Source organism: Pantherophis guttatus, chromosome 2, assembly GCF_059756535.1.
Source record: "Pantherophis guttatus breed Tessera chromosome 2, ASM5975653v1, whole genome shotgun sequence".
Lineage (NCBI taxonomy): Eukaryota > Metazoa > Chordata > Lepidosauria > Squamata > Colubridae > Pantherophis > Pantherophis guttatus.
The window spans coordinates 205,287,673-205,312,770 of NC_142064.1; the positions used below are offsets into that span (position 1 = coordinate 205,287,673).

General features: G+C 39.4%; 1 protein-coding gene across 2 annotated transcripts in view; it reads left to right on the plus strand.

Annotated features, from left to right (window-relative positions):
- The first annotated feature begins 7,100 nt into the window (after window positions 1-7,100).
- FAM193B (family with sequence similarity 193 member B) overlaps window positions 7,101-25,098 on the plus strand; it is a 38,856-nt gene continuing 20,858 nt past the window's right edge. For both annotated transcript variants that reach the window (XM_034442239.3, XM_060688470.2), the window contains exon 1: window positions 7,101-7,422. In XM_034442239.3, the coding sequence (XP_034298130.3) occupies window positions 7,228-7,422 (195 nt within the window). In that variant the 5' untranslated portion in view covers window positions 7,101-7,227. The remainder of the gene's footprint in view (window positions 7,423-25,098) is intronic.

Sequence of the window (25,098 nt, forward strand, 5' to 3'; positions counted from 1 at the left end):
CGCGCTACCTTGACCGGCTCATCCTGATACAAAGCTTGGGTAGCAATGAGAGGCTGGGCGATTCCCTTGCCTTACAGCTGCCATTTCAGGTACATAAAACCACAAGGATGGTCGCTTTGGCTTCCTTGTGGGTTTCTTCCCCGACTGAAGTTCTCCAGGTGCACCGACCGAATGCCAACTGAGGCAAAGGCTCCGGTGTTGAAGTCCAACCAGTGGTGGGATTCAAATAATTTAACAACCGGTTCTCCCGAAGTGGTGCGAACTGGCTGAATCCCACCACTGGATTCAGCCAGTTCGCACCACTTCGGGAGAACCGGTTGTTAACTTTCTGAGTAGTTTTGCAAACTGGTTGTTGGAAGAAATCATTAGGGCAGAGAACCGGTTATTAAATTACTTGAATCCCACCACTGGCTGAATCCCACCACGGAGTCCAACCCATCTGAAGGGCACTAGTTGGGTGCACGCTGGTGCAGTTCCAAAAGCGATCTTCAGGACAGGCACTACCAGTGATGATCCTCCTCGACCAACAAACTCCACGGGTGAGATGGTGGCCTCCCGTGCTCACTTTTAGAAAACGGCCCTGCAACTTATTTCAGCTCGGATTTTGTGTATTTAAGGAAGAAGAGGTTTTAACCCCGTTGTCTTTTTTTCTGTATTGACTACTGCATAAGAAACATTTAACCGCCCTATTATATTGATTTGAAAAAAAGGGATTTCCCCACTTTGAGATGCCTAGCTAGAAATACTTATAAGGAATGAAGAGCAAGGAACATCTTTTACTCAATATAACTCTCAGTCAGGAGGAAGAGGCCAAGGCAGGGGTGAAACCCAGCAGGTTCTGACAAGTTCTGGAGAACCTGTAGTGGAAATTTTGAGTAGTTCGGAGAATCAGCAAATATTACCTCTGGCTGGCCCCAGAGTGGGGTGGGAATGGAGATTTTGCAGTATTCTTCCGCTGCCACACCACCAAGCCACGCCTACCAAGTCACACCACGCCCACCAAGCCATGCCCATAGAACCGGTAGTAAAAAAATTTGGATTTCACCACTGGGCAAAGGCACTTCTAAATATGCACTCACTCACAAGCAGTCCTTCTGACAGCCCCTCTTTATCTGAATTCTCTACTCTTGGCATGGTAATGTAACTATGTGGCTGCTGCTCCTCTTAGTGTTTGGTCACATAGTGAGGATTGCTAGGAGGCAAGCAGGAAGGAATGGATCCCAAACACCAACTAGGATCAGAGAGAATAAAATCTGAATGGCTCCCTCACTGAGAGTCAGCAAGACTGGAGTCCTGGACGTATGGTACACAATAGAGATATTAGCTATAGAGTTTCATGCTGAAGAAGAGCAGTTTAAGATTTTGCACAGGAGGCCTTCAAAGTATAATGTAGAGTCAGTCCACAGATCCTTCATGCACTGAGTTCCACATCCTTCCCTATCCCTCTGACCCAATAAAAAATAGTCTCAGAAAGAGTGTTAAGATTGTGTAGTTTCAGAGAATCTGAACTGGCATATTTTTATTCTCCTACATTTACACTTTATATTTTCAGATATAATTATTCCTGAAGTAGTTGTACAATTTCTTCTTAGGGATTTCACAGGCAGTTACAATTTACTGACCAGATGGATGTTTCACAAGCAGAGATGAACTGTTTCCATCATTATTTGGGATTATAAACACAACTGTTCTGCTACTACTGGACTGAACTACTCCTTAGTTAACTGGCTGTAAATCCGTAGCTTGTATAGATGTGCTAATAGCTAATTAAAGGGGAAGGGTGGATTTTCACAAATCTAAATGTAAAAATAGTTTTCTTTGCCAAATATTCTGGTTTTGCTCTTGAAGAAATGTACAAATGTTTTATCCAGAATTTTGGATAAACCTATATCTACAATTGCCTATAGTTTGGGAAATTGGCCTTATGACGATATACCAAATTAAAACAACAACAACCCTCATGCTCTCCTTTTTCCTGAGGTCACTTTCCATGGCCTTTTTCTAAACAAAGGTTGCTGCTGTCGTAGACAAGAAGATTAAGAGATACTATCATTATAAATGAAGTGATGCTTACATAATCCCACAGGGAAGATTAGAGATGACATCACTGAGATACCCAGACACTGACATAAGTACCTGCATAACCTAATGTGACGTTTTTTGGTTTAAATGTGGGTATCAAGGTTAACATTTGTTCTTGCATTCCATAGTGTAAGGGAATTAGATGTCTATAGAAAATGATAGTTTTAACCTTGACTGACAAGAAGTACTCTTAAGTGACTGTATAGTAGTTATAGAAATGGAAATAATTAATTCAAGATTAATTCTATATAATTTCTAAAAGTTCTGGTTCCAATAAGAAATTACAAATCTATTGGTATTAAAATGAATTGGTATTCATTTTAAATTAGACCAGAAATCTTGTCTATATTAAATTTATTAACCTCTCAGGTTAAAGTCATATTTATAACAACAAGCCAGTGAGTTTTGCTCACTTTCTTGCAACAGTTGTTAAATGAACCTGGCTTCGTCATTGACTTTGCTTGTCAGAGGATGGCAAGCGAAGTGATCACATGACCCTGGGACACTGCAATCATCATAAATACATGCCAGTTGCCAGGTGTCCAAATTTTTATCACATGACCATAAGGATGCTGCAAAGTTGTGTGAAAAATAGTGATAAATCATTTTTTTCAAAGTCATTAACTTTGGATGGTCACTAAATGAATGGTTGTAAGTCAAGGACTACCTGTATGACTTTTTAACATTTTATTAAAGGTATTTTGAGCCATAAAACAAGAATAAATACAACAGATGAACAAAATAATGAATATAACACTATCCATTAATAAAAAATGAAACAAAAACCAAAAGGACTATCAGAATTACATACAGTACACAAATGAAACAAACAAAATGTTAAAAAGTTATGATATTTATATAGTTACTTATCAAGCACATCTAAATTATATTAAACTAACCAAAATATCTTTATAATCCCCAAGGCATGTCACAACTTTTGAGCACCCCTAGTGTTTGGAAATTGACAGTTGAAAAATTTGACACGCCCTAAAATTACCCAGGGACAAACAAAGCTATCAGGTAGTCAACTATTGGGCCTAACATTGCAGAAAACACTGAGATAAAGTTATCCAAATGGAAAGTATCCAAATGCTACATGAAGCAAATGTTAGCTTTTCAGAACTTCATTTCATCTGGAAGATAAAATAAAATTGCATCTTATATCAGCAATGCACAATTGTGGTTTTTTTTAAAAAAAATTGTTAATGCAAATTACTGTTTTAGATCTAGATATGACAGAGATTCAGCACCTTTTCAGTAGTTAAGAATACTGAAATCTATTTTTTAAAAGTTATGTAGGCAGAGATTTATTATATTTGGGGGTATGCTCTAGTATAATCACTGTTAAATATCAGAATAATTTAATAGTACATTTTCTAATGTCTGCAGATTCAACTGATTACTAAATTAAATCCAATGAATACATTTCTGAATACAATAGAATTCTTGGCCCAAATTTTTCTTCCTAAATTATTCTTATCTCGGTCAGTTAACCTTGGCGAAATAAATTTATAAAAATAAGTATTAGCATTGTTTAACTGATTGACATAATGCCTAATTATATATTCAGTGTTGAATAATATGAATTCTGTTTACCACTGGTAAGTGATATTGTGGTAAGTGACCAGCTTACCATTAAACTGTTCTTTAAGAAAAAAGTATGTTTTCAATTTCTCACTTAAGGTGCCTGAGTCACAAAAATGATTGTATCCCATTTATGGCTACCTGAAGCTGAAAGATGTAATCAAAGGTTTAAGAAAGATCTAATCACACTTGGATTATGAGTAACTCAGATGTAGCAGACAAAGTCACATTAAAACTGAAGGTACCTTGGATAGCACCTGAAGTGCTGCAGAATAAAGTCCCCCTATCCTCAATTGATCTTGGAGTAATCTTTGACAAACATCAGATCAATAATCAAGTAAACAATACCCCAATCAAGGACCTGCCAAATAAACCAAAAGTGAACAGCCCAACCAAAGAACTTCTAAGACCACCCTTGCCAACACTGACAGGGCAAGCCACTAGAATATAAATTGAGAGCAAAGCCCACTCCTTATCAGCCCTGAGGATGTTATCTAGTTTGGGCAATAAAGCATCTGCAAGAAAACAACCAAGCTCAGAGAACACCAAGGACCCCTCATTTCAACCCTGAGCTACAAATATTATCCTTTATTGATATATATTAAAGATCAATTAAAGACATAGCTACCATCAAACAGCATGCTACACTGGACTAATTTTAGCTTGGTTGTGTGTGTGTGTGTGTGTGCTTGCTATATTGTGTGAATCCAATCTATTAGGTTAGTTTATTATTCAATGTCTACGCAAACTCAGAAGTAAGTTGATTCAGTAACCAGATGAAGTATGTTGTACAAAGCCCTTTTATTATAGGATGCATTATAATAGATGGGTGTCCATTTCTCAGATACACGAGAAGCAAGCATTTGCTGCAAAAAGAGAAATATTGAGTGAAGTCATTGCTAGGACTTTTTTCAAACCGTCTAAAAATTGAAAATCTATACAGTAATCATTTGTTTACTGTTTTCAGAACAAAAAGGCTTAAGTTTCCTTGTAGGCCTGGTGGTATTGAGTAAAACTTAATGATTAAAAGACATGTTACTATGAATAAGCGAACAGAGCTAACTGGAAAGACTCTGGAAAGCAGACAATAGTCTGATAGATAAAACTGAAAATAAAAATCCCACAAGAAGGGCTTTTTTGAAGGAGTAAAAATTAATGCAAATTAACAGAGTTTGGGTAGTTGGCCATTTTTTAAAATGGAAGAGGCAAAGCATTTCTGTTTAAGTCCACATTTTAGCTTGCAATTATTAAATTAATGCAGGTTAAATGATATATGATAAAATAATCTGTATTGATGTTGTCTGGAATGAAGGAACAGTGCCCTCTGCTGTAACTATAAAGTAACATATCAAAGTAAAATGAATATTAGGCCCTGTCCTTGAAGACCTACATCTTCCTAGTCTAGATACAAGCAGCAAAATGCAGCATGCTTCACGTAGCAGCTCTAATCCCCCCTCCCAATTTTGTTAAAAGAATGTACATGCTATCTTGCCTTTCTCAAATGTGAAGCATTGCCTTGGATAGATTCTCTTTATATATATCACGAAATAAAGCAAAAGCACAAATGGCTTTATGGCAGGGGTGAAATCCTCCACCCGCCTGGATGTCGTTACTTTCTGGTTTTAACCAGGAAGTAATATGTTATTTACCTTCTGCGCATGCACAGAAGGTCTGTGCGTGCATGTGCACTTCTGAACCGGTAAGGAAGGTAAGTAGATTTCACCCCTACTTCATGGATACATATACATGTTCCTGGATAAATATACAGCCAATATATAAATGTTGTATACATGCAACTCAATAAATAATAGGTTTATTTCTTTGCATACCTCAATTGCTAATCTACATCAATGGGTAATTTGTTCATAACTTGCTAATATCGCCGCAGACTACTGGATAGTAAAAGGAAAAGTATAAAGCATATAAAGTAATTTGTAGTATGGAAAATGTAGATAGAGGGAAGTTTTGATCTTTTTCCCATAGAGAGTCATCCATTAAACTTGAATACAGGTAGTCCTTGATTTACAACTGTTCGCTTAATGACTGTTCGAAGTTATAACGGCACTGAAAAAAGTGACTTATGGCTGTTTTTCACACTTATGACCATTGCAGCATCCCCATGGCCACATAATCAAAATTTGGATGTTTGGCAACTGCCTTATATTTATGACGATTGCAGTGTCCCTGGATCATGTGATCACCTTTTGCAACCTTCTGTCAGGCAAAGTCAATGGGAAAGCCAGATTCACTTAACAACCAGGTTACTGATTTAACTGCAGTGATTCACTTAACTGTAGTAAGAAAGATAAAATAGGGCAAAACTCACTTAACGAATGTCTCACTTAGCAATAGAAACTTTGGGCTTAATTGTGATCCTAAGTCAAGGACTACCTGTATAGGGAGATTTATTTACTTAATGGATATTTACATGGTAGAATTTGCTGTCATCAGATTGGGAATGGTTAATTTTGAGAGGTTAAAATGGACACCGGATAAATTCATGATTAGACTATTAGTATCTGCCAGACTGGATATCTATTTACAGTTTTGCTGCAAGAATTACAAGCCGCACATCTGTCTAAATTTGAAAGCTTGCAGAATGTATTTATTTGCCTTATATATCACAGAGAATGCTGGAGTAGATGGGCCATTAGCGGAACTCTTTTAGGTACTGTTTCCAGCATTGATTGAAGACAGACCATTTTGCTCAACTTTTTCCGTTTTCCTGACAAAATATGTGGTGTCATTTTTATGAACACTGTTTTACTGAAATAGTTTTACGTTGTTTTACTTTATACATTGCGTAGGGACTATTTTAACAATGTGGTTTAGAAATGTTTCAAAATCTACAGTGGTCAAGCTTTCAAATACACATAAAAACTACATACTGCAAGTTTCTTCTAAACTGCACCGGCAATTTAACTGAGGCGATCAGAGAAGGTGCTAATGACTAATTGCAAGGACACGTAGTTGGAGAGCGAAAAGTCAACGGGACAGGGACGAGAGGGGACGGCCTATACAGATGAGGGCGACGACCCCTTTTATTGGATGGAAAGGTAAAATGCTCAGTTAACATGTCCAAACACTCTCCCTTCTGCATCAGTGCCCGGGGATAAATGTTACCTGAACTGCACCCGTTTGTGCTAAAAGAAGCCTTCCCGCTCTCGAAAGCTGCCTCCAAAAGACAAATCAGCCAGCTGAGCCCGTCAGAAACGTTGCAGAGGGAAGGGAGGGAGGGAGAGGCCTGGGATCTCCCTGCCCAAAGCCACAGGCTTTCCTCCCGGGCCATTTAACCTCCGCCGTGCGCTCAGCCTGCTTCCAATGGCGTCTCCTCCAGCCGCTGGGGGGCGCGCTGCCCAGGCACTGCCCGCCTCGGCGATGGCGGCGAAGGCTTCCCCCGCGGGCAGGGGCCGGACGGGCCGCGCCGCCATATTGGCTGTTGTCCTGTCTGAAAGCAGCAGCGGCGGTGGCGGCGAGCGGCGTTAGCGGCGGCGAGCGGCAACGGCATTATCGGCGGAGAGCAGCGGCGGCGGGAGCTACTGCGCGGGGTGCAGGACAAGCATGACTCGCAGGCGGAATAAGGCGGTGGGCGCGGCTGGGGCGCGGCGGGAGCGGGCGGGGGGAGCAGCCCCCCCGGAGCCGCCCGCGCCCCCCGCCGGGCCCGGCCTTCCCGAGACCCCCGAGGTGGCGGCGGCGGTGGCGGCGGCAGCGGCGGCGGCGGCGGCGAGTGGCGCGGAGCAGGGAAGAGCCTCACAGGTACTGGGCGCGCGCGCCCCCCATCTTCGCCCGCCGTCAGCCCCGATCCTGCATCCACACCCCTCAGCCCGCTTATCCCCGCATCCATCGGCGGCGCGATCCACCCTTCACCCACATTGCTCCTAGCGCAGTCGGATCACCCGCATTCAGCCATCCGGAGTAGCCTCTCGCCATCCCTCCTCCGCACGGTGGGATCGCCCTCCCGAAATTGCGGCTCCCGCAGCACGTTGCTTCAGCACCCTCTTTCCGTGCCACCGTGCATCCAGCAGCACCCTGGTGCTGGTCGCTTGGCGGTCACCTCAAGATCCACCTTGGATCCAGCCTGCCTAAATCCCGACAGGGCATTGTGTGTGCCTTTTACCAGCCCCTCCACCACCCCACCCGCAGCCACCTGCTCCCCCGACATCTAGCACCTATCAGGCCCGGAGCCCCTCCACTTATTCACCACCACCACCACCACCATCACCTGCCTTCAACCCTCCCGATTAGATAAACAGTTAGCCTGAAATAATGTCTGCTGTGCTTGTCGGTATTATTTCGCCTTTCAATTGCCACCTTTTTCCTTGTATGCTATCCTAACTGATTGTGCATATAGTCCACTCCAGGATGCAGAAGGCAGGGCTGCTTGCACATTTGCTGCAATTTCCCTCTCATTTCAGTAGAGAAGCACCATATGCTGGTTGCACCTTGTAATCATCACCAAAAGCTATTCAGATTTCTTTTGCAAAAGCAGTTACATATTTCTTAAATCTTAAATCTTACTCTGTATTCTGCCTGTCAGGCATACAAAGACAGGCCTTTCCCAATATAATCAGTTAGTGTTACACATCTATATCCTAGCATTCTGTTTATATTTTGAGTACTGTATTTCATTTGCTTTTCAGTGGGCCCTGCCCTGGGACTATGCTGCATCTTGTCCTTTAGATTGTGCCTAGGCCTATTTCAGAATCCCTTTCAATGCGTGAATCCTTTCCTACTAGGTACTAGGAGATGGCAGTTAATTGGATCTTATGCGGTTGAAACATCCTTTATTAAACAATAAAGAGTTAATTGCAAGCAGGAGATGGTTACCAAAATACTTTTTACAAGAAGGCTGCCTTGCAAGAAGGACATATGTAGATCAAAGATTCCTGTAAGGCCAAAAGGAGACATTGACCATGTTCCACAAAAGTCATTGTGTAAGTGATGTTATGTCCCCCAAGAGGCTCACCGAGTGGACCTCAGCAGTAACTTTACTTTACTGATTTATTGTGGGAGAACTGAAATGGATCTTTGCTACAAACATAATGCAGTTTGCCCCAAAGAAAGAACTAGAACCTAATGTATGCCAGGACTAGTTCAGTATAGCTGTTGAGCCCTATTCTGGACAGGTGGCATCTGTTCTATTGGCACAGGGCAAAATGCTTCTACATCTGTATTGTTCACCACGTATAGTGAGGTGGCAAATGCTTAGGATATTTTTGTGCAAACTAAGGCCTGTGAATTAAACTGGGAAGCCAGACTGCCATTGGTAGACAGACATGCATAAGACTCAGTCAAAGCAATACAGAATATGTAGAAATAGGGCCTTGTCTATATACTGTGCCAGTTGGCAAGACATTTACAGTCTTAGGAAGCTGCAGGCTACTGCTCTTGTTTACATATTTTTCTGTATGGCTAACAAGAACTGTTTGATGGGCATTTTAAGTGAAACAAGGACAGAGAGTTTTCTAGAGTTAGAATCCAGCTCACCTAAAATGACATTAGTTTCTAGCCCAAGGTTAAAAAAATGTCTATGCTGCCATTACCTAGCTGCTTGTATGCAATCCTCTATTTACTTGTCCCTTGTTATTTTCAGGAATAATTGTATAGCTATCATTTATAAATGTTAATGAAATGGCATCAGACCCAGAAATGGCTTGAAATACGCTTGAATAAAATAAATGGTTTTCCCAATCAAATCTGTAAGTCCTAGGTGTGATTCCAATTTTAGCCAAACACATCAGCCCACTTACTCTTTTTAGTCTTTCGAAAGTGGTTATGATGGCCTTTGGTATAGAAATTAAAGAAACTAGGACTCTTCTGATCTATCACAGAATGTTCTATCTTCTGAATTCAGAGAATCAAAATTAAGACAATGAGTTTTTTCTGAGATACCTAGCATCAGGATTCCCCCTTAACTAAGAGTATTTTCCTTGCTTTTTAATGCATGATATCCTTTTTTCTACAGATGACTTTTATTTAGAAAAGTATTCCCGACTTGCCTTGTGGCCAGGAAAACACTCCTACAACTTATAAAACTTCAGCTGTCTTAACAACTAAAATCACCATAGGCATCAGCATTGGAGAAAAATAGTCTCACACATACATATACACAATTCCATTGAGTTCAGTGGATTTTACTTTAGATAACGGGGCCCTAGATTGTGGTTTAGGATTTCTTGCTTTGGTGCTTAACAGATATATTTATTAGAGAAATCAAGATTTTGACAGATTGGCACAAACATGAACTAAGCCAGATAAGCAGCAGCATGGCAGCTCTGAAAGTTAAGAAAGAAATTAACATCAGCCTGCTTTATCTGTCATAAAAATAGCTAGCACTCTGTTTATGCTTGCTTTTTATTTTTTGCTCCCCAACTATTTTACCATTGTTAAACACCATGGCATGACTTTTCAACCTTTATCAATTTGGTAAGGTTAAGTTGCAGTACTGCATTTTAAAATCCAAATATTGTATGATGTGTGGATAGACTAGGAAGCCACAGTTTGCTTCTGACCTTCTGATGGGAAGTGGAGACAGATTCCCCTGAAATAAGAGAAGATACCACTTTCAAGAAGCAGAGCACTTACAGGACACAGCTGACACAATTAATTGCTCCACTTTGGGAAATACTCCTTTGCATTTTGGGCAAAGGATGCCCTAATCAAATTGGAAGTAACTGTTTTTGACAGCTTCCCTGTCAAAAGAAACAAAAGATTATCACCACCTGTCATTTTTATTTTTTTGTATTATTAAAAAAATCTAAGGTGTGGATAATTGGCCCAGTGTTGACATAGTTGAAGGAGACTTCTCTGCTTGTTTCTTTCCATTTTAGCCCCCATGTAGTGGGTATACAAAAGTAAAACAAGCTGTAAGGTGTTACTAGAGCTGCCTTTTTTTTGTAGGGCCACTCTAGGATTTTGTCTCTTTGTCAGCAGTAGCAAGAGATTTTATGCAGCATAACTGAGGGAAGCTAATGTAACCCTGTTGCTTCTTAAGTTTGTCAGTGTGAACAGTATGTATCTTTGTCTCTCATCATTTTCAGGAAGAATGGTCCTTGCCAGGTTGCTGGCATAAGGGGTAATGAAATTAGAGATATGCACCTTCAGCAGTTTGGCCAGGATGAATCTATCACCTGTTATTCAATTGTAATCTAGATTGAAAAATTATTAAAATATATATAAAGGGATATCTCCCTTTAGATATCCTAAACAACCTATTTGTGGCAATATCATATTTGAATTGTGAAGATTAAAATTTAGCTTCAAGTCATCCTTTTATGTGAAAGAGGGATGGGTTTAAATATCTGATTGAAAGAACGTTTTGTACAAGATGCTGCCCAAAGCATCCCTGTAGCCTCAGTTTTTGAAGACCCAAATCCACATGTTTGAAGTTGTCAGCTGTCTCAGTTACTATAACTGATCACCCTGTTGGGGTGCTGACTGAATTATGAAGGGTATGACCTAGGTATTAAATAGATGATTGGCTAAGAACACAGATGTCTTGGTTTTCTATAGTACTTAAGACAATGAAGCACTTAAATAGATGACCAGGCTGACTTTTGGTAAAGCAAATTAAGGCCTTCTTTGTAACTGATAAATCATTTCTCTCTAGCCCAATGTTCTCCCATAGAATTATTTTGGGTTCTTCAGTGACTATTACATTCCAAGTAATGAGAGTAATTTCCACAAAACCTATTATGATAAACTTTATAACCTTCTTCTGATAAAATCACCCTTTTCACATTAAGGTATATTACGTAGCTTCTAATGTAACTGAGGCAACGATTTCTTTAGTTTTGATAAATGGGATTCACTTAAGGCCATGAGCCAGGTTGCCTAGAGAAATAAGGCTGATTGCTCATTACAAGGGACGTAAGTCTAACGATTTGAATTGTCTTGAAAATGAAAAGCAAAGATGATTAATTTCAACTCCTCTAATAATAATTTTGCAAAACAAAGTCTTTATTTAATCCTCTAGATAACAGTCAGCAAATATCCCATTTTTAAAATATAGTCGATATTCCCAGACATGACACCACAACTCTAGGTATTCTCGGATGAAGACTATTCTTTCAACCTATTCCATTTTGGGTTCAAGCTTCAGTAAACCCTTGAGAAGGTCATGCTGGGATCTAAACAATAGGAATGCATTTCTGTTAGTTGTTTTGGACCTTCCAGCACTACCAGGAGCATTATAAATGCATCTTTCAGAAACTGGCTAATTCAGGATTGAGGGATAATATATTACAGGGGTTCCTGAATGTATTGACCATATGTTTCCAGAAAGTGCTACTAGAAGACAATTTCAGTGCCTTTTGGTCCTTGGCTTATTAGGTAGATCCTTCAGGCATATATGTATTACCAAAACTCTTGTGTCTATGATTGTTTGTAATCTTCAATTGGGTGAAACAGTACATCATAGGACAGTAATTTTTTAATCAATGTACCTCAAATGGGCTAACTTAAAAAAATGTGTCCAAACTCTGGGACTCCTGATTTCTGTAGGATTGAAATTTGGCAAGGTGGTGACCCCTTCAGTGCTGCTACACTGCTGTGGTCAACCACCATCAGATGACCATCATTTCCAATGCTCTCTGTCAGCTTCCTGCAAGAAAACCAGTGAGGAAGCCAGCAGGAAGGTGGAACTTGCTCTTTGTCCCACTACTTTTTGCCTGCCCTTAGTCATTTTGTTTGTTTAGGTAAGGAAATATTGCTGAAGCAATGACCCAATGGGGTCATTGTATAGTATATACTATCCCTGTAGTTCTTATTTATTACATTTATATGGCACTTCTTCAACAGAAGCTCAAAGTGTGTACATAATGCTTCACCTATTTTTTTCTCAAAACAGCCCTGTGAGTTGGTTGGGCTAAGAGATAGTAACTCTGTGAACTTCCAAGAGGGAGAGTGGACTGGGTCTCCCCTTCCTAATCCTACAGCCAGTGGTGAAACTGGTAGCGCCGGTGGCGGGAGGCTCCGCCCACCCGCCCGGACGTCATCACATCCCGTTTTTGATGCTCTGCGGATGTGCAGAAGGTCCTGCGCATGCACAGAGGTGTCGTACGTGAGCGAAGCGCGCATGTGTACGCGTGCTCTCCCATTTGCGAACCGGTAGCGAAGGTAAGTGGTTTTCACCCCTGCCTATGGCTTAACCATTTCACCATCTGGTTCTTATCACATCATCACAGAAATGTTGGGAAAAATATACTATGCTGATGACATTTAACTCTTTTTTTCAATTGAGCCAAGAAGGCTATGGATGTTCTGGACAATATGAAGGACTGAATATTAGCACACAATGAGAGGCTCAGTTGAGATAAAATGAAGGTTTTACTGGTCAGTTGATGTAATGATATGTGGGGAAGGCCTTGAGAATAGAATGAAGAGATGCTGCTTAGGGAATGGTCAGATAAGAGACCACCCAGCCTGCAACTGCATAGTGGATAGAGCAAGAAGCTCAGAGAGGACCCTCTCTAGGTTCTTGGGCTGTAATGGTGATGGTAAAAGAATTTTACTTTCAGACTTGCATGATTCTGTTAACGTTTAGAATTAGTTTATCTCAGTGATGGCTAACCTTTTTGCCGTCGCGTGCCAAAAGCGGGGGGAGTGCGGGGAAGTTTAGTTTAGTTTAGTTTATTCATACTTATATGCCACCCTTCTCCCGAAGGACTCGGGGTGGCTCAAAACAATAAAACAACAGAACAATAAAAATTAGCACTAAAATAATCCAATTAAAATCCCCAACAGATTAAAACTAACAACTCCCAGCAGATCAGGAGATTTGTTGGAAAAGCCATGTCTTCAGGTCACCGCAGAAACAGCGGAGGTCGGGGGCCGTCCGGAGTCCAGTGGGTAATTCGTTCCAGAGGCTCGGTGCGCCCACAGACGTGTCACCCACATGTGTGCCCACACCCATAATACAATGCACCCCGCCACTGCGCATGTGTGCGGACGCCACCCCCCCGCTTTTAGCATGTGATGGCCCGGTGGGCCCGGTAGGCCTGTTTTTCAACCTCCCCAGGCTCCAGAGGCTTTCTAGGAGCCTGGGGAGGGCGAAAACGGCCTTCCCCACCTCCCCCCGGAGGCCCTCTGGAAGCAGGAAACAGCTCATTTCCCAACTTCCGGTGGGCCCAAAAGGCCCAAAAATCAGCTGGCCAGCGCACACATGCATGCTGGAGTTGAGCTACGGCAACGCTTACGTGCCCACTGATATGGTTCCATGTGCCACCTGTGGCACCCGTGCCATAGGTTCGCCATCACGGGTTTATCTGATCATGTTTCCTGTTTGGTCCACCTCATAAGATTGACAACAGACAAACAAACCTGGAATTTGGGCACAATGTGTAATGGATGGATTTGTATCCTTTTATTTTTTTTATTTGTTTTTTTTTTACAATTTTGCATGTTTTGTGGCCTGACGGGAGCGTGGATTCTTAGACCTAGCACTGCTTTTAGACAGTCAAGTAGTCACAGTAGCCAAGCATTCTTTTCTTTATGCTAGTTACATTGCTTCCTGGGGATAGTAAATCTAGTCTGTAATCATGCCTTGGCTACCTCTTGGGTGATTACTGTAACATTCTGACTGGGTTTGCACTTCACACAATTGTAGTATTTCAATAAATTGGTAGTTAACCAATTATGGCTTAGCACGATGTGTGAAACCAGCTTTTGTACTGGCTGCCCTTGAAAAACTTTGGACTTCAGCTAATGCGAATCACAGCTGACAAAACTACTATATGATTTATGCTTTAGAAACTAGACATCAGCAGATATTAATTACATTGGGTCTCCACTTCTTTCTAAACCCAAAACAAAATGATGTTTTTGATCACAGACTGGAGCCTTGAATATCTGAACGCTGTAATATCGCAGAGTTTTTAATCACAGGCCTATGTCGTATCACCAATGAGATTAGATTGTATTTGTTAGGTTCATGGGATAGGGTTGTTTTGGTTATACTTCAGTTATGGAATGTCCTTCTGGAAGAGATCGAGTTGGTTCCATTCCTTTAGTTTTAGTTTTAGCTGTAATAGTAGTATTGTTTGAATAGCTATATTTTAAGGTCTCAGATATTTTTTAAAAAATGTTTTTATTTCTAGTAATTCAAGTGTACTGCACCTTTTGTGTTTTTTTACTGCTCAGTATTTTTATTGAAATACTGAGCAGTTTTTACTGAAGTATAAAAATAATGATCTATTGTACTCATTTTTTATTAGGCTACTTCTATATTTTCAGTATTTTAAACACAAAGTCACAGGGTTGACAGGCTTTTCCCCAGTTTTTACTCTGGGACAGAGACTGCAAGATATTTTAGGTTTCTCAATTGTTCACATATTATCTTTAATTATAATTTGTGCAACAAATTGTGCCTGGTTCATGTTAAGTAATAAATGTTATCTTATAGACCATAGTGTTAAATGTATGCATCGTGTTAAATGAAAACCAGACATACCACATTGTCACATAGTATGATGTGTGAACCATCTTTCAGTTGCAACATCTTAACCATCTAACCATCTAACCATTCTAAATGAGTTTATAAAATAGTGTTAAGAAAAAGAACAAACCACAGCAACACTTGAATTTAGGAAACAGAGAAGGAATTATTAATGTTGTGCATTCCTAATTTAAAGACAAAAATGGAGTATCATTGAGGTTTCTTCTCTATTTCCTCAAAGTCATCTTAAAGTAATGAATTTTTAATTCTTTTTTGTTTAAGAGTGATTAATAGTGGCCACACAGATAGAAATTCTAGGACACTAGATGAGGTTTCTGATGATAATATATGGTTTAGCTGTATGATAAGACTGTTACAAGATCTGGGCCACAAAAATCTGGACAACAACTAGATGAGAGTACAGAACATTTTCTTTCTTTCTTTCTTTCTTTCTTTCTTTCATTCATTCATTCATTCATTCATTCATTCATTCATTTATTTTACATCTAATAATCATCCAGAATTTTGTAGCTCAGATCTTGTAGTTTTAAGTATATTCCCAGAAAGTTCTACTATTAAATTCATTAATGTAGACATGTTCATTTGACCTTGTCCTGTCTCAAAATGCTTATTCAAAGCATAAATGATGTGGTACAGTAATGATGAAATTAGAATAGTAGAAGCTCTGCTAAAAACAAAATAAGTATTTTGAATTTAAGTATTATTTTCAGGTGTTCAAGTGCTTTTCAGGCAATTGCATTTACACAATGCAATTGCCTGAACAGTGTTCTGGCGTATGTGTGATGCTTAGTAGAGGAGAACCAAAATAAAAGATAGTTCAATGGAAGGATAAATAGAAGTTTGCCTTTAACTTATGGATACTAAAAGTACTGCATGAAAGAAAGAGTACAAATATTTGCACATTTGCCATACTTTTACTAAGTGAGATTTTAGGAAACATTCTTCTTCAAACCTGACACACATCTTTCATGCAGCATAGCTGAAATTGTGTAGTCTGTGCATATCTGGATACCCAGATTTCAACATACGCACATTTTTCTCTTCATCATCTGGAAGCTTTTATCACAAACTGAAAACTAGCAAGTGGCATACAGGTAGTCTTTGACTTGCAACAATTTGTTTAGTGACCATTCAAAGTTACAGTGGCACTGAAAAAAGTGACTTACAATGGGTCCTCACCCTTACAACCATCACAGCATCCCCAGGGTCACATGATCAGAATCCGGGTGCTTGGCAGCCGGCATGCATTTACAATGGTTGCGGTGTTCTGGGGGTTATGGGATCACCCTTTGTAACTTTCCCAGGTGACTTTGCTTGTCAAAGTCAGTGGGGGAAGCCAGATTCATTTAATGATTGCATGATTCACTTAATAACTACAGCAATTTGCTTAACAACGGTGGCAGAAAGATTGTAAAATCTAGCCTGACTCACTTAACAGCCACTAGCAATGGAAATTATGATCCCAATTATGGTCCTACATTGAGGATTACCTCTACTAAGAAATAACTGTTGCCCTTCATCAGATAGGACAGAATTTATGTGTCTTTAAAAATAAGAAGCCAGGAAAACCAATAGGTGTAATTTCTTTTATTGTTGTATCAGAACAGCAGTGCCTACTCATCCTCTTCCTCTTATACAGCTTGTAAAAACATAGGAGTCTGTTATTAAATTGACATACCTGCTTCACTGCAGTGAGGAAAAATTCTCTTCTCATTTCTAACCCATTAAGAGTGTAATGACAGGGCTGACTTTTCATAGCTCTTGCTCCTGAGCTTTATTGAGGATAACTTACAATCATTTAATTAAAGTTATTAAAATGAAAGTTGTCTTCAAGGCAAAAGAGACAGGATGCTGCCTGAATACACATTGGCACTCACGTGTTACTATTTTCCAAAGCAGATTAATAATACTAAGCATAGTTTCACACAGTGGAGTTTCTTACCTGCCATATAATTTAAGACACAGAAAACAAATAAGGAAGCTATCCAAGTTGAAGTTGAAGTTGAAGTCTTCAGGTTTAATATACAGAATGCAAATATTTTATAATTTGGAGATTACTTCTTATAGTTACAAATGATATATGCTATAAAAGACTTATAAGCACTGTAGGAAAATGTTGCTACAGAAATTCAACCAGTATCTAAATTCCTTATCAGAATGCTGTCTTGTCACTGTTAAATTTATTTGGAGTTTTCTTGGACTTAACTGTCCCGTCCAGGTGGAGATTGTGCTGCTTATATTTGATCTCATCTTTGATTTTCATTTGCTATAAACCAAGTCCTGCCCGTGGTCATCTTGGTGTTAGAAACAGATTGTGACAATACGATTTAACAAATTCCCTGATGGTATCAGTCAGTCTGTGGGAGCAAAAGGTGCTACAGGATTCTTTTCTGATGAGTTAACATTGCTGGTCAACAAATCTCCTCCTTGATTGAAGTACCAGTTGCACTCTTAATACCCAGGGCCACAATCCAGAGGTGCATTAACAGAAGTTATTTTTGTATGTTTCTTTTTTGCAGCTGTCACACCAAGTCAGACTTGTAGTTGGCATCTGTCTCTGGATTAGAATCTAAATGGCTAATTGCATACCAGCAACAGAGCCCCCTGCAAGATTATGCTGAAGACAAAATGATATGCAGTGGACCGAACATCTTTTTATTCTTTAGCATTAAATACCTAGCAACTTCACCATTAAAAGGGAAGTAACCTGCACAAAGTGTTTGTAGTCTTGTGATAAAATGCTATAGATGCTGTTCTCCTAATTAGTGTATGGGTAGTCCTTGACTTACAACATTTTGTTTAGTGATCATTCGAAGCAGGGGTGAAATGCTCCCGGTTCAGACGGGATCACCCGATCCGGTAGCGATGGAGGCGGGTGGTTCAGAGAACCGGTAGCAAAAATCCCTGCCCCGCCCCCATGCCCAGCTGAGCCGCGCGATCATCAGAGGCTGTTTTTTTTTTACTTTTAAAAGCATTTTTTCTACAACTTCTTCGGCCGAAAAAATGCTTTTAAAAGTAAAAAAAAAAAAAGCCTCTGATGATCGTGTGGCTCAGCTGGGATCGTCAGAGGCTTCTAAAAGCATTTTTTTTCTGCAACCTCTTCGGCCGAAGAGGTTGCAGAAAAAAAAAAGCCTTTAAAAGCCTCTGGCAATCCCAGCTGAGTTGCTTGATCATCAGAGGCTTCTAAAAGCATTTTTTTCTGCAACCTTTTAAGGTTGTAGAAAAAATGCTTTTAAAAGTTAAAAAAAAAAAGGCCACGCCCACCCAGTCACATTACCCCACAAGCCACGCCCACAGAACCGGTAGTAACAAATTTTAGATTTCACCCCTGATTCGAAGGTACAATGGCATTGAAAAAAATAACAGTTTTTCATGATTTATTTATTTATTTTTATTTTAGTCAGATTTATATGCCGCCTTTCTCCCGTAGGACTCGGGGCAGCTCACAACAATAGAACAATCCCACAATAAGTGAAAATTAAATACTATTAAAACCAATTTCAAATCCCCAAATCCCCAAGTTAAAATCCGCGGCAGATCAGGGAAGTTGGTGGAAGAGGTCGGGGGCCGTCCGGAGCTCGGTGGGCAACCCATTCCAGAGGGTCAGTGCGGCCACAGAGAACGCCCTCATCCTGGGGACCGCCAGCCGACACTGTCTAGCTGAGGGGACCCGGAGGAGGGCAGCCCTACGTGAGCGCACTGGGCGGTGGGAGGCCGGTAGGAGGTGATCCTGCAAATACCCTGGGCCCATGCCATGAATCATTGCAGCCTCTCCGTGATCAGGTGATCAAAATTCAGATGCTTGATAAGTGACTGATATCTATGATGGTTGAAGTATCCCAGGATCACCTTTTGTGTGCAAGCAAAGTCAATGGGGAAGCCAGATTCACTTAAGAACCAGGTTACTAATTTAACATCTGCAGTGATTTACTTCACACTGTGGCAAGAAAGGCCATAAAAGTGGGGGAAACTCAATAAATGTTTCACTTAGCAACAGAAATTTGGGGCTATACAGAGAGAGAGAGAGAGAGAGAGAGAGGGAGGGAGGGAGGGAGAGAGAAAACTGTTGTAAGTCAAGAACTACCTGTAATGGATATCTACCTTGATGTACGACCACAATTGAGCCAAAATTTCTATTGTTAAGTGGGACATTTGTTAAGTGAGCTTTTGATCACATGATCATGGGGATGCTGCAAAGGCTGTAACTTTGGAAAACGGTTGTAAGTCATATTTTTCAGTGCCGCTGTAACTTTGAACGGTCACTAAACAAACTGTTGTAAGTTGATATCTTCCATTACAGGTAGTTCTTGACTTACAACAGTTCATTTACTGACTGTTCAAAGTTACAACAGCACTGAAAAAAGTGACTTATGTCCGTTTTTCACACTTACGACCGTTGCAGCATTCCTGTGGTCACGTGATCAAAATTCCGATGCTTGGCAACTGACTCATGATGATTGCAATGTCCCTGGATCATGTGATTACCTTTTGCGACCTTCTGACATGCAAAGTCAGTGGGGAAGCCAGATTCACTTTAGAGGTGCAATGATAACAACTGTGGCAAGGACGGTCATAAAATGGAGGGAAATTAATTTTACAAGTGCTTAGCAACAGAACTACTTGTATAGATGAATCAGTGTAATTTTTGTACTAAAGTATTTGTCAGTTCCTGGAGAGTTTTGTGGAAGTGTTTAATTTAAAAACCATATATTATTTGGGAAAAGGAATGTCCTTCCCCTAAGCCCTTCCCTCTTTTGGGTCAAAGCCCAAATTGGACAGAAAACTCTAGCAATAAAAGCCTGAACTAAAGTTAAGCTATATTAATTAATTAATTAATTTTAATGTCCTGTCTTTCTGGTAGGAGCTGAAGGCAGTTTACAGGAGGATTTTCATTTTACCTTCACAATAAGAAGCCTATAAGGTTTGAGGTAGGCTGGGCCAAGAGAATGCGATTTGGTGAAAGTCTCTTGGTGAGTTTCCACAGCTGAGGATCAACGTGACTCTGCCAGTACTAATCCAACACCTTAACCACCTCACAGCAGCTCTGCTATGCTTACACTAAGAATTCTGTAGTTAATAGCCTCTGTAAAACGTTATATCATTTGTTCACAGGAAAGTGACTGGGAACATAAACAGTGGGAAAAAAAATATAACAAATAATACTTGAATAGGCATTTTACCGATAAAACTTTGCATCATAAAATAATTTAAACCCATTCTGTCCAAAATGATCCCACCCCCTCCTTTGCTCCAACAGAGCTCCTCTACATAGTTCATGCTTAAAGAGTGCCAAAGGGGTTTAGAGACATGGAGAATGAATAAGAAGAAGATTTTAAGAGTAGCATCATGGAGATACTCACATTATTTGTTAGTTTGTTCAGGCACAGCATACTATGCTCTCCCCCCTCCCCCATCCACTATTTTCTGTTCCATAGGAAATTTTTCTCTTTTTTACCCTATACGCTCATTGACAAAGCTCAACTGCAAATAAATCGACCCTCTAAATATTTATGTTTTAATTTTCACAACTGACTTATTTGCAGGCAGCAGATTTTCCATGGTATTTTGGTTAAAAAATTGAGGGCTTACTTTATCCATGGATGAGTTTATTTGTGAATATATATGGGATTTACAGATACTTTAAAAAAGTAATACTTTTTCAGTAATACAGTAATACTAAACATGTATACTTGCAGATAAGGTCATCCCTGGATAAACCAAACTTAATTTGCGGGGTATATTTGGCACCTAAAATTCTCGGTTTACCCGTGAGTGTATGGTATTTTCGCCATTTAAAGTTTGCATCAACCTTAGTGACTTCCAGATGGTGTTGGCGCTGCAGCTCCCAGAATTCTCAGCCAGGAAGGCTACTGGCAAAGAATTCTGGGAACTGCAGTCCCAACACCATCTGGAGGGTGCTAGGCTGAAGAAGCTAGGGCTCGCTTTGCAAAGGATTTCTCATCAGACGCCACCCACCAGAAATCCAGAAATTAAGAAGCACTGTCATATGATTTCATGTAGCAGCAGCTATTTTATGTTGTCTGTTAAGTCCTAAGTAGATAAATGTTCCATCTGTTCTGTTATAAGGACAAACCCGAATTGTTAAAGCATTATAAGTAGAACCCCTTCATGAAAATTGTCATCATGCTATTGCCAAGAGAGGTTTTCTGCCTCACTAGATTCTTTTTCATATAGTTAACTCGCATTTCATGGTGTCATTTAGAACCATTAAAACAGAAATGTTGAATTGTTGAATATCAGACTATTTTCACATAAATTTGCATGTTATTAATAGGCCTGTGTTTGTTTTTTTCACTATAGTAATATACCAGAAAGCTTTAAAAAAGGTAAACAAGCTATTAACTCACAAGCTTACCAGTTAAAATTTCTCTTGAGAATTTGTTGAATGCTTGGCTGTTTAGTCTACAGATTTAGAAAGTACAGATATAATTCAAATAAATATTATTCATTATCCTTTACGTCAGCTTCCTCACTCCCCTGCACTCAAAATTCCCCTATCCTTCATTGCCCAAAGGTTAAATTAATTATCTAAGACAGTTTAAAGAGCAACATTATTCTCTAGGATATCTTTAAAATGAGGTTTTAGCAAGCTTCCTACAGATGAGAAGAATCAAAACGAGGCACTCTCAAGAGACAGGATGCAGCCCGTACACTTCAACTTGAACAACTTTAAAGACAATCCTCTTAGTAATTAACCAAGAAGAAAGAAAGAAAAAAACATAAACTAGTGAATACTTCAGCATGATGGGAAGTTTGTTGGTTAAGTATCTTTACCTAGGAAGCAAAAGATACTCTTACTCGAAACAGATCTAAAAGCAGTAGAAAACTCTTTGTCATGCAGTATTTTTCCCCAAGTATTTGAAAGGGGATCTCTGGGGGCCCACCTGCTTAGCATCAGGTGTTAGCTAGAAACATAGTATCTAAGCTAGTTAACATTACAGTTAAAATAAGTTTGGAACTTAATTTGATCAAGGCTTTAATTAATAAATTAAGTTCAGGGATGTAAGTGGGGGGAATAAAAACTGTTTATCCAGTTATATTCCAAAACATTTTCCGAAATAGGATTGTGATCACTATCATATTTTATTTCTCTCTTCTCTCTTAATATTATCCTGAAAGATAACAACCCCTGAGATTTGTCTGAGCATGCTCAATAATTCTTTTTCCTGGTTAAGTACAGGATCTAGAAAGAATGTACCGGTAATTGAAACCACAGATTCTAATTAGGATTTTATTTTTTCAGTATTTTTGATCTAATATAGTACGTGGAACCAGTTTAAATAATAAATATGAGAGAGCTATTTTCTTTCAAATTGTTGTCTTTAATTGAGACTAATTATTTTCATTTTGTAAAGTATATGGTAAGGAAGTAGTGTTTTTGTTTAAATTTAGGGTTGGTAAACCTAGAATTGATTTAAAACATTTACATCAATACACTTTTTCTTGTAGCATTTCCTTGGCATGTGCTCTTTGACACAGTCTCTTCCATAAGCATAATTCACTTTTATCAATTACAGGTAATATGGGTGATAACATGTTTATTCTCTGAAGAAGTAGTGCTGGTTATATATTTTGTTGCAAATTGGAAAGGTTTGTCAAATAGGCGAGGTTCTACAGAATAGTCATTGAATGTGTCTTAATGATGTTGGGAGAGATGGCTGTATTATGGAAGAATAGAATTCTTTGCAATAGCGTTTGCGTAAAATAGTTGTTATAAAACCTATTTTATGGATTTGAGGTTTAGTTTATAAATGATATGCAGAGATTAAGGTTTGAAACTAGGTTGGTTGGTATTAAATGCTCAAAGTTTCATGCAGGGACTTGTAAATAAGCTCCCAATAAATCAATACTTTAAAGTATTAAATATATAATAAATACCAGGTTTCCCCCAAAATAAGACCCAACCAGAAAATAAGCCCTAGCATGATTTTTTTCCCAGCATGGTCACAATATAAACCCTACCCCAAAAATAAGCCCCAATTAAGATTGTGGGGGGGCATGGCCAGAACAAGAGGTGGCGAACGCTCAGAGGCCAATGGTGTCTGGCAGCAGCCGCAGCCTGCTGGCCCGTTGGTCGCCACACTCTGGGGCTGTGCAGCCCACGCACCGCAGGTGAGTCCAAGTGGTGCAACCACCAGGCTGGCCCTCCAAGCAGCAGGCGGAGGCAGAGGTGCGGGGGGAGGCACGTGATCTGGCATATGATTTGTAAGTCTATAAATGACATAAAATTGGGTAGTAAGATAACTTTGGGCCGTACATGAATGAATAATTAACAGAAAATATTATTGAGCATTGTGGGTAGGCTGCTTACTATTATATTCAGTGGTTAGCTGCTGTTTTGCTAGCATTCATCATCATATTGAAATAATATATGCTATGATAATATACAGATATGCATGTTCTAAAAAAGCCTAAATATTAGGAGCAACCAGACGGCAGACAACTTTAATAGGAGGCCTTTTATATAATGTAGTACTCTGCTCATGGAGAAACAAGTTAGAAGAACATTGAACACTGTGAATATTTGACAGTTCTAAATGTAATCAGCTAAAAACAGGCTAATGTGGAAGCAAAACGTCTTATTGTTTAGAAAAGTGCCAGATGTTGGATCTGACTGAGCAATAATCTCTATAGCAAAATTAAGAAAAATTAAGAAACCCTTACTGCATAGTCAGTGGCGAGAACATAACCTAACACACGTTAATGATTCATTTCTTTGAAACTGAGGCACCAGTTATGACGTGATCAAGTTTCAGATAATATTTTTTTACAGAGGTTCCTTCTGAGACATGTATATGTTTTTTAATTAGTTCAAATGAATTTCCTTCTGAATTAAAGCTAGGGTCCAATATAAAGGTCCTCACCTACGTTTCATCAGTCTTGGGGACCATAATATCTCCTTTTTATAGAGAAGATAGAGCATGTTTACTTTTTCATAAAAGTAGTCTGCTAACTTAGTCTCTCATTTATGTCCTGGCCTTTCTTCAAAGCAGCATACAATATATGGAGTTATGCTTGAAAACAAGATTCAGAGATGAATAGGTCTTTAAATCTAGTGAAGTATATTCATATATGACTGAGGATGTTACTTGGAAACAGTGCTTTCTCCACCTCTATTTTAGTTTTAATAATTTAATATAGTGTATTATTTACTACTGTTATTTTAATGTTTGTAGATTGCATAAGAGTCCACTAGAATTGAGGCAGTGGATAAATTGCATAAATAAATATTTTATGCAAGGGGCATGAGATGATGGAGACAAAAGTTCTCATTTATTCAAAGACAGCAAGAAGGGGACGTGGGCTGATGAGATCTAACACTGCATCTTTCCATCATTGATACACTCGGCAGACATGAGGCATTGTCATGTATACCAATGTAGGAGTCCCAAAAAACGGTGCATTGAATGATTGGGCATTTTTTCTCTCCCTGCCGACAAATAGCTGATTCTGTTACCAAAGATGGCTCTTTGGAAGCATGCTCCCCAGTTTTGAATGGGAGTAACTTTGAATGACCCACTATGACCATGTACTTACCTGGGAAGAAAAATCAAAAGGATTGCAGCTCTTGGGAAGAGGGTCTTCATCTTGCTGATTTGCCTATACCCTTTAGCTTCATTACAGATGTCAAAATTCATCATCTTATTTCAGAGCTTTAAAATACTTTTCCTTACGCCACAAAGAAGTCAGCCGCATAGGGTTTTTTTTCTTTTTTGTTTTGCAGTAAAAGTGATTTGATCTGATTTATACTGGATTTTTACTCTTAAGGATTTTGTATTTTACTAGTTTTTCTAAAAGAACTCCATTGCTTCATTTTACTTTTGTACATATTCTTGTCTTTTTATTTTTCAAAAAGATGGGAATTTTTCCCCTCTCCTCCCCTTTTTTTAAACTTTCTGCTGTGAGAATCATTATCTTAGCTCCTTCTGTGGTTCATTTGTTATGGAACATCTACT